Source organism: Harpia harpyja, chromosome Z, assembly GCF_026419915.1.
Source record: "Harpia harpyja isolate bHarHar1 chromosome Z, bHarHar1 primary haplotype, whole genome shotgun sequence".
Taxonomy (NCBI): domain Eukaryota; kingdom Metazoa; phylum Chordata; class Aves; order Accipitriformes; family Accipitridae; genus Harpia; species Harpia harpyja.
In genome coordinates, this window is record NC_068969.1 from 113,568,169 (window position 1) to 113,586,354 (window position 18,186).

The window sequence follows — 18,186 nt, forward strand, 5'->3', positions numbered from 1 at the left end:
GAACCTCTTAACACTTTTTCCAGGCGGGTACAGTTGCTAACATATGTGCTGATGTTTGTGCTTTAGTATGTACTTAAGTCCAGATTTAAGAATCCTTATCATATCTTTAATGCTTGTTCAAATGGGTTCTTATCCCTTTTTATCCTATGTGAAGTTTAACTGAAGTATAGAAGCCCTTATTTCTATCATGAAGAATAAGATGAAAAAACACTACGTGTTGCAAACAGACAGAAGACCAATTAGCAATTTAAACTGAACAGTTTTCTTCACATTTTCCTTTCACACCTCCCAAACTTTCCTCCATACAGCACATCACAGTTATAGGAATGTAATTTATCCACTAGTTCCTTATAGCCCCAGCATCATCTCTGCCTATATTATCAACTATTTTCTTCACCCTTGGTATTATGTTTGGCAGTAACAGCTATGCCACTCATTGCAAAATATATATACATCTAAGAGCGATTTTCCAACGAACCAACTGCTGTCATTCAAGAAAATCACTCAGTGCTACAGATTTTGCAGACCTGTCTTCAGTGTCTAAGCTGTTTTAATTGAGAAAGTATCAAAACTAACTGAATAAATACCAGTTCCTCACTAAAGCTGTCAACTGCACAGAAGCTGAAGTCAGAAGTTCTCCATTGGTTCCTCACTGATTAGATCCTGTGGTTCAGCATCTTTGCCATGACATTTCAAAACCATCATTGCCTTGGAACTATGACAACCGTCTTCCACTGAAAGTACCACTCTGAATAATTTTGACCCTACTTAAGAGAAGAAACATCACAAGCGAGACTGTAGAATCCAAGTCCTCAATAATAAACACGGACTGCATCAAGTTTCCGTAATTTGCAGACCATCCAAGCAGAAGATCTTCTGGTCCTGATGACGCACAAGATGTCAGTGGAAAAAGTCAGTGCTACTCTCCACACACTCAGCAGCCAAAAGACTCTGTATTCTTGCCCTTAGGGTGAAAACTGCTATTGAAATTATTGTGGGAGGCATAAGAAAGTCAGAAGGAGTTTGCAGAGCAGACATTTCCATCATTACAGTTTGGGGAATGTCAAGGAGGCAAGCGAAGCAGTGTTACTGCTGAGACCACCCAGCATTCCTCCTGTGCCTCAGCAGCATAAGACTCCTGCTTTGCTCAAACAAGAAAAATCACTGCAAAGGTAAACTGAGTAAGACATTAATAGAAAAGTCACCACAAAACAGAAAAAAACCCCAACCTATGGACTGCCTCCTGACAGTATTAGCCATGTTTAATAATAATAATAATAATAATAATAATAGAAAGGAGGTTGATTTAACCCATTGCTGTTCATCCAGAAGCTGACAGTGTGCACAGAGAAAACTTTTGATGATGGTGCAGTATTCTTTGCATTTTGTAGCTCCTTAAATACTAGCAGCACATGATAAAAAACATCAGGTCCCAGATAATCGACACTTGATAAGGGATTACAGTACAAGATTCCCAAACTGTTGTGAGCAGGAATATGCTGCTTTACAGTCATCATTTTACCCCAGAGCTGATGATAAATCATGAAGAGTGCTTTCATTTCTTCCGATATATTAAGACACAGCAGCACGGTTAGAAAAGTAGTTCAGAAATACAACTCTTTGTGAGACCACTTGGCATACATGCTATACTAATTCTTTCAGTGGTGTTAAATATTTTGAAAATTAAAGGGGATAAACAAAGATGTGAGAAACCTATCATACTAAAAGAAAAAGCTGCATTATTGATCTTTGAAGTGGTTTGCAGTCTAAAGGATCTATAGGTAAGCCCTTTTAAAATATAATAAAGTATAAGAATGTGTTTTTATTTGTTTTCCTCTTATCTTACCATCTCTTCAAAACTAGTCACTGCCAGTAGTAGTATCATTTATTCTATTAAGATGGGCCTGAAAAACCACCATAACCAAATTTCAGGAACAGCTCTCCAGCTGAACAAAATGCAAATAAGAAGGAGATTAGAACCAGCCTTTTGAGAGCTGATAGCACGCAAACCAAATAAATGGAATAACCTTTAGATTAAATGTTGGTTTTACTACATACCACCTTTTTTCAAGTGCATTCCCCTGGATGCTGCATCAATTCTGATAAACACAGAAGCTGATGACCACTGCTCTGCTTCCTGCCGAATGGTCTGGAAGCACACAGCAGACATAGCCTGAATGCTGAAAAATGAACCTTTAACTGAGATGCAGAAACCCCAAAACTCAGAAAAAATAATTCTAGAAGGCTGTGTACACAGGTACCCATTCCAAAATGAAGTATAAGCAACAGATGACATTTTTTCAAATGCTGAGGAAAAACACTCTTGATAGAAATATGGAAAAAACAAATAAAGTTTGCTGAAATATTTATGAAGTCTCATCTATTTGGGGACAAAACTTAAATTTTGTGTAGCCTGGTTCATTAAGCACTGCAGTGCCGGACATTGGCAAGGTAAGAGATCACTGTGTTTGAAAGACAGAGAAGCACTTGGGTATTTTGTACATCCATCCTGGAGTCAGTCAACTGTTCCTCACCAAAATCCCGTAAGCAATTATGATTGTTTACCTATAAATTAAGCTAAGTTTTCTAAGGAATTCTAATTAACAGAGTCCACCACAAGGTAAGATGGCTAATTTATTGTGGAAAAATAATGTCATATTTCAGAAAAACTCAATGAACCTTTTTCCCACGGGAATGTGACATGACTCTTCCTATGGTCTTGATTTATCAAAATCTAAAAAGATTACTGTGGGAATGGGAAAACTTATCATTATTTGTTCAGATAACAATTATTTTTTTCTCTGCATTGAGTAAGCATCTGATTTCTTTGCAAGTGCCACGGATAAGTTGCTGGTGAGTAGCTTAAAGACCTGCCTTTAGGAACTGCAACATCCACTCTCTTTTCAGTTTATCCGGCGGGAAGAGATATACCTATGATTTTTATTCCTATTGCAATGAAAAAATTAAATCTAACCTGTAACGTTACAATCCATCTTCTCTTTTCCCAAATAAGATGGTTGTTTTTTGTTGTTAGTAAACAGATTCTTTAAGCTCAAGAGTTCGGGTTAGCACGCACACAAACGCTGGAGTGGAACAGGCTCTGTACACGCTGTACCAGCTTGATATCAAGAAAAACGCAGCAGAACACAGTGTCTTTGAAGAAGATGTCATATACTTCAGTAGCAGGCCACAGCTCACTCAGCTTGGGCTCAAGCCTAAGTATGTGCAAGAGCAGTTCTGGAAAACCTCCACCACATTCCAGTTACATATCTGAAGGGCAATTAAAAAAAAAAAAAATCTTACTTGTCTCAACTTTGTTTCAGAGCAGCATAGGCAATCACAGACATCTCCCAGCAGCGTTGGGGATAAGAATATAGCGGGATTAAATAAGGGTAATATTAGAGTCTTTTCTTGTTATGAATGTTTTAAAAGATGCTTCCCTGAAACAGCTTTATGTTTGGTATTTCACTGGCAGAAAACAGATGTAGTATATGACTATGAGCTTTTTTTTTTTTTTTAATAAAAGTTCTTTCCCCCTTGAAAAACCTTAGAAAATTTTATGTTGGTATAAATCAAGAAAAAAAAAAGTATTTATTTATGTGTTAATCCCAAACTTCTCCTGCTGTTGCTTTAAAATTAAAGCTGCAGGGTTAAACCCTCAAAAGCCAGACATCAGACTGAAAGCACAGGCTTCCCCTTATTCTAATGTGTATGTGTTAAGATACAATTTAATTACAAGTTCACATAACTATCATCACACAGAGTCCTCTAACCATCATGTTTGTATCTAATTCCTAGCATGTTAAGAATTGATACTTTTTCGCCAATTTCTGGGTTACTGCTTCTGTAATTAACCAATTCTGTGGAAGAATTCCTATTTACAAAAACTGATTTAGCATATGAAATGCGCAATGTACTCCCCTATCTCGCTTAGTTCCTAAACTACAAAGAAATTCGAAACTTAAGAGAAATCACTGGTTACATGAAAGGGAAATAAGAGTTTATCCTTCCAGTTATGCCTGTGAAAAATATTAGGGTGACTTTATAGAATTCAATAAACACAAAAAACAGAGATTCTTCTAAATTTCTGTTTCTTCTAAATACAGTCTTCACATGTTTTGACAGGTTTTCCACAAAGTTACTTCACAGAGAACAAGAATCCACCACTGTCAAGGGGGATAAACAAAATTACAATTCTATAGTCTACATTTCTTTAATGCTGCTTTTCAGGCCAGGTGATGAGGAAATCAGTTTTCAGTAAGTGGCTTAGTCTGTGCCATGTGATGCTTCTTATAAGCAGCAGGAGAGGAACCAGCCCTGCCAGGGTATTTTTGGTTTTGAATTTCTGCCTGTATCAATTATTTTCCTTGTCCAGCCCTTTTTCTTTTTCACTTCATACACCAAGACTGTCTTTCAATCTTATTTGACTCATTCCCTTTAAACTATTCTCCTTTCCTTCATCCCATCATTCGGTCCCTTGGCCACCCACACTGCCAATTAACAGCAGTTGCATGACATTATAAGTAATACGAACAACAGCCATTAGTGGGAGAATTGCCCTCAGCGAGACATTGTGATAATGTTGTTCAGGGGGATAATACCTCTCCAAGAAGATAAATTTTAAGTTGATGGGACCACGCTTCTGTAACTTGGACACAGCTGGAATAAGCGTGGCTCTGCGGAGATCAAAGATGGTCCCGTTTTAACTTAATTTTCAGTTCAGACAGATTTGAGCAGCCATTTGCCACGTGAACAATTTCATACATCATTTTACAGCACACTATCTTCCTCTTACCATCTTTTGCAAAATCACTAAGCCTTGATTTACCTTCATTTCTCTCATTTTCCCTGGCTGTCTTTAGATTCCTTCACTGCAAGTATCTATGATTTGGAATGGGAAAGATCTCTGTTATGCTATTTTTTTTGTAACTGTTTACTGCCCTTCAAAATAAATGGATTGATTTTTTTAAAATAACACCTAAAAGAGTTCTAGAAACTCACTAGTTAGTCCTTAAGTGTCCCTGTAAAATATGAAGAGAAGTTGGAAATAGAAGGTGAAACATCAAAAAGTTCTCATGTTTCACCAATATCTCATATAGGAAAAGTAGCATAAAAAGATTCCAATTGCAATTAAGTATTTAGTACCGAACGGCCTAAAAGGGTCTGAACAGACCTCCTTCTGCATCCATTTCCTTTATTTTATATGGCTGCAAGTTTAAAAAAAGAATTACTGAGATGTTTATAACATATGGTAACATACTTCTGGTTTTTAAGCACTACATTTTTCAATCAAAACCTTGCTTTAGGAACATGAAAAGTTTGTTTTACTACATTGTTGAAATACATAGCAGTTACAAAAATAAATCCTACTCTTTGGAGAGCTACTGCACTGGGTTTCTGTTTGTCTGTGGAGGTTTGACAAAGACAAACCATCCGGAGCCATCAACTTCTCCTGAAAAGCCCTGAACAACCCACTCGTGTGAAGGAGGCAGCCGGAAAAGTGTCTAAAGACCAAATCAGCAGAGAGAGATGCTTCGGAAGATCAGTACTGTTACTTTTTTTTCATCTAAGCACTTCAAAATTTGTCATTAGTCTGAAATGTTGGCTTACAAGGCAGTAATAAACAGTATGTACAGAGAGGCTTGTGAAGTCTTTCTCTTAATATATCACATATTCTATCTATAGCTTGTGGTGTATCACACCTCAGGCTCTTCTAAAATCCCAGTATTGCAGCAGGCTGCCAGCTCTCTCAAATGCAACACAAGTAGGCTCAGAGTAGAAAAATCAGCATACAGAATTCTACTGCTTAATTTGGGGAGACGTGAAGGGACCCTGAGATAGTGCTCATCCATTTCTAAAACAAGCTCTTGCATCTTCTTTAGCTTAATCGTCTTCCCTTTTAAGGACGCTTGTTTAAGTGGTCTTATAAAAACCATGTGTTTTGAATACAAAAATGCAAACAAATGCCATCGTTTACACCCTTTACTGCAAAATAACCACAATGCCCTAAACCTATGTAACTATTGAAGGAGGAAAATAAGTACAAAATCATAACGTTCATGTTTGGCTTCCTTCAAATGTATGTAATGACCAAAATAACTGGCTTTTTAAAAGACTTTAGTAGGCGTTTGCATTGCTAATGTCAGAAGTTCTTCCCACTTCTTCAAATTTGTTCTCATATCTCAGAAATCTGAAGAACGGAAGATTTTCAATTAGATGATCATAAGATGCTGCTGCAACACTATTTTTTTTTTTTTTAAAAAAGGAATAGCAGTTGTCATCCTTATTTTCCCAAATATTGAGAATTTCTAAGTGAAATAAGGCTTAATGAAATCTATGCAACACGAATACCAGACGCCAACGAGACTTCTGTGGAACTTCTGAACGATGAAAGAACATCTTTTTGAAGAACATCTTCTTGATGCTCTTCAATATATTTGTCCAAAAATCCTTCAACCACAAGCATATTGTTAAAGACACAACAATGCAAAGACCAACTGCAAATAACTATTAGTCCTTCATACTAATATACAGAAATTTAAACAGACTGAACTTCACCAACACCTTTATCACAGGATTTTAAGATAGTTCTTTCTGTTAGGAAAGGATAATTTATGCAGCATTTTCTCAGGAAAGTTTCCAATTCATTTCAAGGAAAGAACTGATTAAAAATTCAGACAGAACTGAAGAATTTGGCTATTACTCAATACAAAAGCTTGCTTTAGATTTGGGTTAGGTTGGTTATTTCAGTCTATTCTGAAATTGCTATTTTTTGATGATATAAAAATAGGGGGTTTAGGTAGGAGTAATATTCTTCAAACTAAAATATAACTCATCTGAAGGAGTGCATGACTAATATTTAGAAAATGTATTTATAGGCCTTTGGCTCAATACTGGAGTGGAGACAGGCATACCCAAGAATAACCTGATATTGAAAATGTTACTTCTACTCATAAGCCATCAACTCAGAGTAATCAAAAAGAAGGTAATTTACTGCAAAACACGGCGATTCTCCTATTAAATGCAACTTAAATTACTAGAATCCACATACCGTACAAAACCCACTAAAATATTATATTGTTTTACCATATACTACCTTCAGTAAACAACATCCTAAAAATTTTTTCTTGTATAATCATGTTTTAAGTTTATTACAATAGACAACAAAAGGATCTAAAAATTCACACACACAAATGAATTTTTGTAGACTGTTAACAATGCATGGCTAATGCAATCAAAAAAATCTTATCGAGTTACTTAGCGACATATAAAAATGCAACAAAATATAGACAAAAAAGTATTGAAGAGACCTAGGCAGTGCTTTGGTGAAAAGCAGGTGGCTTCTGAGTTTTGAAGAAACATTATGGCAAAATAAACTACCTTAGCTTCCCTTCCCGCCCCCATCCTGTATTTGACAAATACAGACATCTCTCAATTAGGAGTCTTGATTTAATTTGGTAAAAATTTCCCATTCTGCCAACAGTGTATTCAATTCTACAGCGAAACAAGTAATACACATTTTGTACATTCACAGCAGTTACCACTAAGCAGCATTTTTACAGACTACCAGCTAAACAACGTTAATTGCATCACACTAACTCTATTATGGCTGACCAGTTTATTTGGAAGTGGATTTAATTTCATTTCTGCATCATTACTAAAGTCATCAGATGATCACAGGGAAGACTTCCTACTTCTTCACGATAGCACGCATTTATAGGAAAACGCTTATGTCTGGTGGCAGAGTTCAGCATTAAACCAGTTCTTTAGATAACTAAAAAAAATCAGACAGAACTGCAGCATATCTAATGTAGTATTAGATATGTAAGCACAGAATATATTATAGGACCCCAAAACATCACATTTATTTACAGTTCAAATATTGTTCATATTGATAATAAATGAAATACTTGTTTTCTACGTGCTGGACAGGCTAAAATCATTAACTGTTTTGCACGGCATCCTTCATAAAAACATGTCTTCAGCCCAAGATCCCATAACCTTAACTGAAATACGAAACTATTACATGAAAAAACTCTGGTTAGTGCCATGAAAGGGACAGAAAAGAATTTATATGACAATGAAATGGTAGGCAAATGGCATGGATAAAAGATTTTAGTCTACAGCTGTTAATATTACATATTTCTATTCATTTTGCTTTAGTTGTTTAGCAAGGCCACGACTAAACTGCATATACTGAAAATAAGGCTGACTTCAGTCTTTTGAATCTATAGTACTATCATCTTTCATCCACTGTAATGTAACTGAATCCAGAAGTTTATAGATTTTAGAAAAGACAGCTAATACTGCAGTTCATAGACCTTATTTTACCTTTTCGTTAGCAATTCCAAATTTCTAAGACAAATATGGAACCCCTACTTATAAAAGACAATTTCTTCCTAGGGAGTAAATGAAACAGGGAACCTTTTAACATCTACCCATGTATAGGAGGGAGATTAGGTTTGTTCTCTGTTGGAGAAACCAAAATGAAGGACTATTTAAGAAGTACTTGCAGCTTTGAATATAATCAACTGTAATAACAAGATACAAGTTACAAAAAAAATTCTTTTTGTTGAAACCACTTTTGTAATACTGCTTTTTAATAACCCTCATAATGGCCGAATTAGAAGGACCCCAACTGAAGTCATTCATCCCACATAAAACAAACATTGCTTTTTCTTCTTAGCTTTGTTTTACAAGCTACATTATTTCCAGATGACGCTTGAGGGGCCTAGGAGCTTCAAGAATTAGATGCTTAAATAGACAGCTGCTTTCTATTTACCATATAAATCAAGGATAAATCAAAGAAGAATCTAAATATTGGACTTCATTTAGCCCATTGTGGAGCACAAACTGAGAAGGAAAAGAAAAAAGAAATATAGAAATCTCATCACCCAAATGCAAAGTTTAATTCTCGTTATTAAGACGAGAGAAAAACTCATCGACATGCACAGAATTCCAAGCCTCCATGTAACACCAGCTCCGCACAGCAGGTAGATTTAATCGGATTGGTAAGGAGCCAGGAAAAGAGTCACCTCTGATCGGGAACTCTCCCAGTACCACCAGGCTTTGCTACTGCAGACTTTTTATATATATATTTATATATATATTTATATATTTTTATATATACATATATTCACGTGTGTGTGTGTATACGTAGACACAGAGAGCTCACTGCATTCATATTCTTTACGTTTTTCCCTTCAGATTGCCAACATGCATTTATTTCTATACCTTAACTAACAAAGAAACAGCAGATTTTGGACAGGGGCTTAAAGGATGGCTCTTCATATATTCACAGGAGTACATCTGTAAATATGCAAAGTCTAACACTGCACTACATTGTTTCTATCACTGACAAAATTCCTCCACCACCGAAGTGCTGGTTAAGTGACAGTCCTATATATGAAATAATTGAAGATATTGGCACTAAGTGGGATTATTTTTAGAATTTTCCCTAACACGTTTAAGCTTCATCTGCATAGAACAATGCATTTTTTTATAGCCAAAATTTAGAAGGTAAAAAAAAAGTTAAACTGAAGTGAATTTCAGAATTTTTCCCCATGTGGCTAGTGATCATCCCACCTACACTATTTTCTGTTAATATTATTCCATTAAAGCAAATGAAGGCTGTTGGTAAAATCCCCACGGATGGTAGAGAAAAGAACTCCCAGCAGACAGCAGCGTGGGGTGCTCAGAACCGTGACCCCTACCCTGGGTGTTGAGTGATTCTCAAAATGTGCTCCAAGGAGTTTTCATTGAACTACTAAGCCTTCACGCCCACCACCAGTAAACAAGAGTTTGGGCTCCCGCTGACATAAAATCCCTCGTCCCTGTGTTGCATTAGATGATGTTGAAATAAATTTAGAAACCAAATCAAAAGCTATGTATCCACATACAGACTCAAGTGATGATGTGTGCCAAAGTATTTGAATCTAAAACTATTCCTACATTTGACTTTTATTTTCCTCAATTTTTGCATTAAGCAGTTTTTTTTTTTCTTACATCAGCAAGAGAATTCTGAACTTCTGACATAAACTTGCCAAAATTAAAAATTGTCTATCTCCTTCTCTCTCCCCTCCCTCCCTAGAAATAGTTAAGGAGAATCCTCATTACCAGCTGCAGCATAACAAGTGTTGAAGTACTTGAAAATTGCAGCCAATGCTCTGAAAAGCTTAAAAAGCAACCGTTTGGGTAGATGGTAGCACCAACAACAGGTTTGACGTGCTACTTTCCAAGGGAAGTTAGCATGCCTCCGGTTATGCTGTTAAGTATCTACGATTTAACAAATTACATTAGGCTGTAATAAAATTACAAAGAAAATAATCAATATGTTTACTTAAGTAATTTGTCTTGATTTGAACTAAAAGAAGCAAAATTCTCAATTATTTTATTACCAGTGTTCTTGTTTGTTAAAAATTTTGGAGAATGTGCTTTCATTGAATGCAAGAAAGCAATAAAAAAAAAAACCTAACTGGATTTTTCCCATTTCTTCAAGTCTGGAGATACTCGCGGACAAGGACAACTTGACCAAAGTGTGATATTTCAAAACAGGTCATTGCTGCTATGAAAATAATGCTTAATAATAAAGCTTATTAAACAACTAGTAAACGAAGCAGCATGAGAATTGGTCTAACCAAAGATCCTGTCTCCAAGCCAATGGTTTGATGACAGGGGGTTCTTCTCTCTTCCCCGCTGGCTCTTCCGTCCTGCTCCTGAATCCCATCGCGTTGACTGCAGTTTATCAGGAAAAGACCAGGAAACTCGTCCAGCCTTAATAAATGAAACAACTTGCTCTTTTCTTTTTTAAAGCTCAGAAAACCTCAATAAGAACAATATAAAAGCCAACCGGGTCAGTTCCTTATTCTAGTTCACAGCAAGATACCCGCAGCTTTGGTGGTACACCAGACACCTGACCGTAGTCCGCGGCAGATACTCACAAAAAGACCATAGGAAACCTGGTAAAGGAAGATCCCAGTATATTCTTACCACCATCAATAATCAGCAGCTTAGGGAATGTACATTGGGTCAAAAACTTAGGTTTGTACAATAATGAAAACGAAGTACAGTAGAAACACTACTGCTGCTCGAGCACTTAGAAATTAAGAGATGCCCATCTCATCTAACCTCCATTTGCTCCCTTTGTGTGTATGCGTTACGGCACAGGCATACTGTGCCACGGCACCTCTCCATCCTACGATGTTCACAATGGACAGGGCTCAATTCAAGAACTCAAGATTGATGTTGCCTCTTTCCTTCCATAGCCTTCCTGGCCCGAAGAAGGAACACACAGTATTTACCATAATTTGTTTTTCAAAGTCTAGTACTCACAAATGAGCAGAAAGCGATGGAAAGGAAGACAAGACCATAAGCAACACCTAGAATAATTTTAGGTACAATTTAACCCTTGTGACCCAGGTACTATCAAAATTCACTTTTGGATTAGACACCACGATAAGAGAAAAAAATTATAAATTAAATGAATTAAATAAATAAAAAAAGAATTAAAATCGTGAGAAATACATTTTTAAAACACGTATTTGACTGATCTGAATGAAGCCTATGAAGAGAATAGCCTGCTAAGCAATCCTCTTCCTCTTCTCTAGACATAAATCGAGGCAGAACAGGCAATCTCGGTGCTATCCCTTTCTTTAGCTCCACGCTGGGATACAGTGGTAGAACAGGCTTCAGAACTTCAGACACTTAAGTTATTTCAGTTCCTAGATTCTTCACTCTTCTTACAGACAACACAAGCACAGGCTTTCAGAAGCAGAGCATGCTGAAGTAAATGAAATCTGGCCTCAACTTTTATTTAGTCAACTGCCTATGCCTCAGATTGAGCTGGAACATGAGCAATTTGGAGAAAAAAAACCCAAAGCCATGCATAAAAGTATACATTCTTCTTTCAAAATACAGGCCATGAACTTCAGTGATTTTACTCTCCCCTACAGCAATCTTTCCAACTGCTCTCCTCCCCTTCTTCGCTACCTCATACCAACAATAAAAGGGAAGAAATTCAGTGAAGTATCTAAGTCTCTGGGCTGCACTCCAGAGTGCTTCCCCAGCACTGCTTCATAAACTGCATTTCTCAGCTGTCTCCATCTGTAAGGGGATAACTTTGATCAGAGAGCACCTTGGGTCTTTCCTTAGCTGCAGTATGTAGTTCACATCCAGTAAGTTAAAAAGAAGTCCAAAATCTATGAAATAGTTTTCAAGCACCAAATTCAAACACACACTGAAATATATACCTATATATACCCACATATATGTAAATATGTGCCTATGTGTGTGTGCACTTATATACATATTTATTTATATGTGCCCTTTTACAAAGATATGTGTGCATCATGCTGTTTTCTTTCCTCTGAACAGTGGGGATGGTAATTTGTTAATTTGTTTGTTTTCTTCTAGGGAAGAAAATACTAGGGTGTCTTTTCATAAATCATAGAACAGTTTGGGTTGAAGGGACCTTGAAAGATCATCTAGTCCAACTACCCCACAATGAGCAGGGACATCTTCAACTAAATATCAATATCCTCCTTCTGACAACAGGCCACATACAACTGTAGTCCCTGCATTAGGGATACAAGTTAGTGTTAAACATTTCAGCCCTATTCTCCAGGCATCTGAAGACGCCTGACAGTTATTTAACCAAGACCCCACAATGTCTCAGAGGTTAGTTAGGTTAGTTTCAAAATACACAGTCTTTAGCAGCAGTTCCAGCTTATGGAGCCCCTGTACCCATAAACCCGGTCCCAAGCACTCACTCCAACCCCTCTGGGCTGTGATACCATACGTTACGCAGAACTATCTCATGATATGATATATGGCATGATAGATCTTAGGTATGAAAAGCCACCATCTCCACCAAAGCAGCCTCCCTTTGCCCTGGAAGCCAACTGAAGCACCATAGCTCTCCAAGACAGCTCAGCAAAGAGCCATGAGACCACAAGAGGAATGTGAACATGTAGCTGTGGAATTGCTTAAGCTGGACCCTGGCATGACACCGGTGTTAATCACCTCTGAGAAATACAGCCCCAAGAGCCTTATCAATCACAGTAGTCAGAAATGCTCAGTGCATCCAAAATACTGCACGTCCTCACCACCGTGGAAACCCATATACCAAGAACCCCTATTCCTTGACAAGCAAACCCATGGGAAAGGGTCATCAAGTCCTCTCCAAGGGGTCTGAAGTCTTGGGGAGCTTTCAGTTGTTCATGCCCATGCAGATGAAAGAGCTTTATCCAGCTTGTGTATCACCTTACCAGGCAAACAGAAGTGGGATCTCCTGCTCTTTAACCACAACCTAACTTGAGGGGGTTCTTGCTGAAATGTTTTACAAGTTCCAAAAACTAAAGGTCAGATAGCAACTTCTGGGAGAGAAATCAGAAACCACAAGTGTTGTAAGGAGCTTCACATGAATTAGGGCATGGTAAGACATCAGGAATACACAGGAAAAACCTGCGAGTGCTTCATTTGCTCTATAAACCCACATGTCTCTGAATAACCAAGTGCCTCTAGTTTGTATAGTACATGTCAGCAATAATACCTAAAAGATGAAGGGTAAGAAACTTTGTTAGTTGAATTAGATTTAAGTCATTAAACTACTATATCAAATTATCTTTTTAGGTATTTTTATACCTAGCGCTAGAGTAATATGATATGTACAGTCTTAGGCAGGCATGTCCTGGAACATGTGTTAACACTGAAAATAAAACAGTTGTTACATTTTCATCCTCAAAAATCCAGAGCAAGATAAATAAATTTTGGGGTTTTTTTTTACACAGTATTGCAGTGAGAGTTCAAATGAGTACAAACCAAAGATACTTCAGTAGTACAAAGATATTATTCAAGTCCTCGGAAGACGTCTCCTTCTTGTACCGAAACTAGAGATTTTCCAACAAGCCGTGCAATTAAATTACAAAATCATTGCCTGTTTGTGGGTATTGGCTCAGTAAACTGAAGAGGACTGTATGTATCCATGTGTTCAGAACATACTAATTTGCCCCGTGACTGCAGTACTCCCCCCTAAAGGCTCACTGGGAATTGTTTTCAATCATTTTTAGGCATTTTAACATACTGTGGATGCCAAAGCCCCGTTCTTAAAATTAATGTTTTTAACTGTATGATTTAAATATCCTGAAACACAAATGGCTTGAAAATTGCAAGTTGACAGGGTACTGCAAGTCTCTTAGCTATGAATAGTTGCGGTTTTGTTTTGCCATTTGTAAGTGTAATTTTTTTTTTTTAAAGACGTTTCAGACATGACATCATTCATACAGGTTCCTGTATTTTGGTGTTGGTGGTTGCTTAGCTGTCACACATTTTGATAAATCTTTGCAGATTTAGGGATGTTACCACTTCTATTTTGAAGCACCTACTAAAACATTACGTTCAATACTCACATAATCAGGAAGCGGAGAGTCATTTGAACCGAGGGAACCTCTTAAGGACTGCGTGGCTTGCTCCAGCACTTTGTTGTGTTTTTTAGACAACAAAGAAAATAAACTGGAGGGAAGAAAAAAGGAGAAAAAATATTTAAATAAATTCACAATAATGTTCTGATCCAGTCAGAAGTGTTGCTTTATTATATGCACAAACCTGAATAAAGAGATTTTTAGAACGCAATGCACAAGAGTTATAGAATTTATTTATTTATTTAACATCTGGGCTAAGCAACAGCAGAATTTGAATTAGAAATATTCTATACAATAAACGATGTGAGGAACATCATATGTTCATGGTTAAATTCTTAAAAAACTGTAGCAGAAGGAATGTATACATGCAATTTCAGTTCATAACTAGTATGTGTTCGTTAAAATGCAATTTTTAAGTGCAGCACCTCATGCAATATATTGCAATATATCCTTAAGCATCTTGTGTATTATTCGTTTCAATAACCTAATTGCTTAGTACAGGAAGAATCCAAGTATACGACAGAAGCTTTGGGTATTTGGAGGCTGAGTTTTTGCATTTTACTAGTACCTATTCTTTTCAAAATTATTTTAGCTTAAGTCAAAGAATAAGGCATTACCTTAGCTTTATAAGTAATCTGTGAAATCAGAGGACCATCTACGTACAGAGAAATAAACATTTTTTTCATGCGTTTTGAAAGAAAGCATGGCAATGACACTCAGGGAGGCTGGTATAATCTGATATATGGGAATATAACTTGACTGCAATGATGGAAGGAGAGATGAGAAGGAAGCAGAAGCAGTGGACAAAGGCCACCAGCTAGTGCTCAGCAGCTTCAAGGAGTCGGAAGCTTCTGTAAAGCCTCTGGATACCTCAAACATGGTTTTCAATTCACAGATAACCCACTTTCCCTCCTCCCCATAGTGGCATAAGTCATATGTTTTCAGGCTTTCTGTGTCCAAAAACATTCTTCTGGCTTCTTTTTGGAGCATTACAGGACTCCTATCAGGCTTTCCTAGGATGACTGTGTTGGTCCTTAGAGGGTAAAAAGGCTGCCTTGACAAATAAGCACCAGTAAAATGCACTAATGCCTGAGCATGCTGCTCTTGGAGTTGCTTACACTTCTTGATGGGACAAGGAGAAGTGGCAGACTTCTTGTTCACCAGATTCAGTTACAAAATACTAAAGCCAGTTTAGTAATTAAAAAACTAAGTGGCAAAATACTACCTCAGTGTTATAATCTAGATAGCTTCTATTTCTTGGAGCTGGAGGACAGCTTCAGTGCTCAGAAGTATGTGCTTGGAAAACTTTTCTGCCTCAAGAAATGACGCTCAGTGTTTGAAGAGGCCCTCTTTATATTTTTACTTAAAATTTATCATTGATATTGTATCCTTCACAGACAGTAAAGTAGATTCCTCGGAGTATCAGTCCTTGTCCCCTCGCTGCTAGCCAAAAGCCTCAGGAAAAGGCTTTTTGAACGCTTCTCACTGCCACAAGGAATTAGTTACCCTTCTCAAGCCTAAATCTCACTTCTCAAGAGCCAACTCAGTAAATTCCACCATTTCCCAACACCTCTTCCGTCAGGTATTTCTTAGAACAGATTAACAGCTTCCTTTTAAGGACGGTCTTCGCCGCACTCAAGGCATCTAATTAACCCACGTGAGAGCCCTTGGGTAGGTTGCACCATCCTCAAGGTTCAGCCAGAGTCTGCCAGCACGAGGAATGGGCTCGAAACAGCACGGCCAAAACCAGGGTCAGTGCCACGGCTGCCCGACTCCCAGTCCCACCAGGACGCTATCGCTGGGGCGGTGATAATCGCAACTGGACTGATATAGCAAGAACATCAAATGACATTATGAGACCTCTGTGGTGGTTACAAGGGTTGAGAACATTTGGTGTTTTCAGGATAACACAATATATTTAATGTCATGAAAACGGGAATCTTATTTTTTTTCTTTGTGCTATCCAACAGAGCCTCGACAAGACGTGTCATTCCTGGGACCAAATGCCAACCTCCCACTAATTTACAGCTATTAGTCAAAACCACTAGAACATTCCCTGATAAAAAGAAGCAACACAGAAATAAGATATACTACTAGCGTTTCCATCTTTTTCCCTCCATAATCAGCCTGTATTCACAGACTGAAATTTTTGTTCAAATCAAAATTTGGATTTGCAAACTGGTCCTTGGCCTGAAACAGCAGCACTACTTTTCCAATCACTGGTATTTTTGAAGGCTCAGATTTCAGAGATACTGTCATCAGCACCATCTAGTGCTGCAGAGACAGAATAATCGGTTAAAACCAACCTGGTGATGCTTATGGGGTGGGGGTGCAGCAAGAACAGGTTAAATCTGGTGTCTCTCTGCTTCAGAAGATACAGATAATTTCACAAAGAGGAAGAATTTGGAATAAAAAGGACTTCCAACTAGTAGATTCTTCTCCAAAATATGTAAAGCATTTTTGGCTATAAAGGAATTTAAATATAAGCAAAGAAGTGGGATCAGGATTTTGAAAAGTGCATTTATTCAATACATATCAAGATGAAAATGCACATACAGTGGTACTCCATGTGGAATTGGAGTAGCAAAGAGCAGATTTATTTTCTCTGACAGAAATGTAGAAAACTGGGAAAAAGAAGGTGGAAGGAAAAGGACAGAAGACTATTTCTTTATATCTTATTTTTGCTTCCTTAAATATTTTCCTTTTTTTTTCAATTAAGCGTAACATAACTAAACTAGAGTACTTGTTTACGGCATAAGCAAGCCCTTGGCGGCTGATTTCTATTTCCAAAGCAGCAGCGAGGGGGTACGCTCCATTATACGTCATCTTTGGCACCAGGGCTTCCCCTTGCAAAGTTTTGCTTTCCTGCCACAGCTCATCACCTTCACACCTGTCTGAGACGCTTCTTTGTGGGACCACAACACCAATATTCAGGTTAAAAAAAACTCAGCACAATTCTCTTCTTCATAAATTGGTTATCCTTCTCAAAGAACCATCCCTTAGAGGACCATGAGGGCAGGGACACGTAGGCAGGAACTTTTCATACTGAGAATAAAAACATATCACAGAACTGCACCCAGAGCAAACTGCAATTCCTCAAAGAGCTTCACTGAATCACTACAACTAAACAGAAAAAATTAAGGCAAAATACTATGATTAACTACTGAATTTGGAGGTCCAAAGGAAATGGCATTGCCTCCTGAAATGGTGTAAAACTTCACCAGCAAGTAATTCACTTACTATGTCTCTGAAAACCACCTTGATAAATATCACCTTCATTTTTAAAGTATTGGAACAGATTTAATTACAGTCCTCAAAAGGCATTTACATGAAATTTAGCTCATAAAAATCTTTCATCATTGACAAACATTGCCTTCTAAAGGAGATGTGTGATTTTGCGGCAGTCACACCTTCAGTGTCTATAAGATTTTGGGTTTTATTTTGACATTTAAGGCATGAGTAAGGCAATTAAAAAAAGGCAACAATATTTTACAACAAGGTTGTTCGCCTCCCCACAACAAGGTACAAGAGACAAATGCCAATTCATGCAGAGGTGGAAATTAAGATAGTCTCCCAGATTTCCCTCATGAGTCACAGTTCTGTTTTTGCCCCGCTAAAAATCAAGTTGAGATCAAATTTGAAAATATATATACTATGTGGTCCCAGAGGGCAGCCTGCACAAGTTGACAAGAATACAGATTTTTCTACCAGAATACTTTTCCTCTTTCTTGTGTTCTTCTCCATTGACTGTCAGACAGGCTATGGAGAT

The 18,186-nt window shown here is 37.5% G+C and overlaps 1 protein-coding gene across 4 annotated transcripts in view; it reads right to left on the reverse strand.

Annotated features, from left to right (window-relative positions):
- DYM (dymeclin) overlaps window positions 1–18,186 on the reverse strand; it is a 221,720-nt gene that overhangs the window by 52,181 nt on the left and 151,353 nt on the right. For all 4 annotated transcript variants that reach the window (XM_052775920.1, XM_052775917.1, XM_052775919.1 and 1 more), the window contains one exon: window positions 14,406–14,508. In XM_052775920.1, the coding sequence (XP_052631880.1) occupies window positions 14,406–14,508 (103 nt within the window). The remainder of the gene's footprint in view (window positions 1–14,405; window positions 14,509–18,186) is intronic.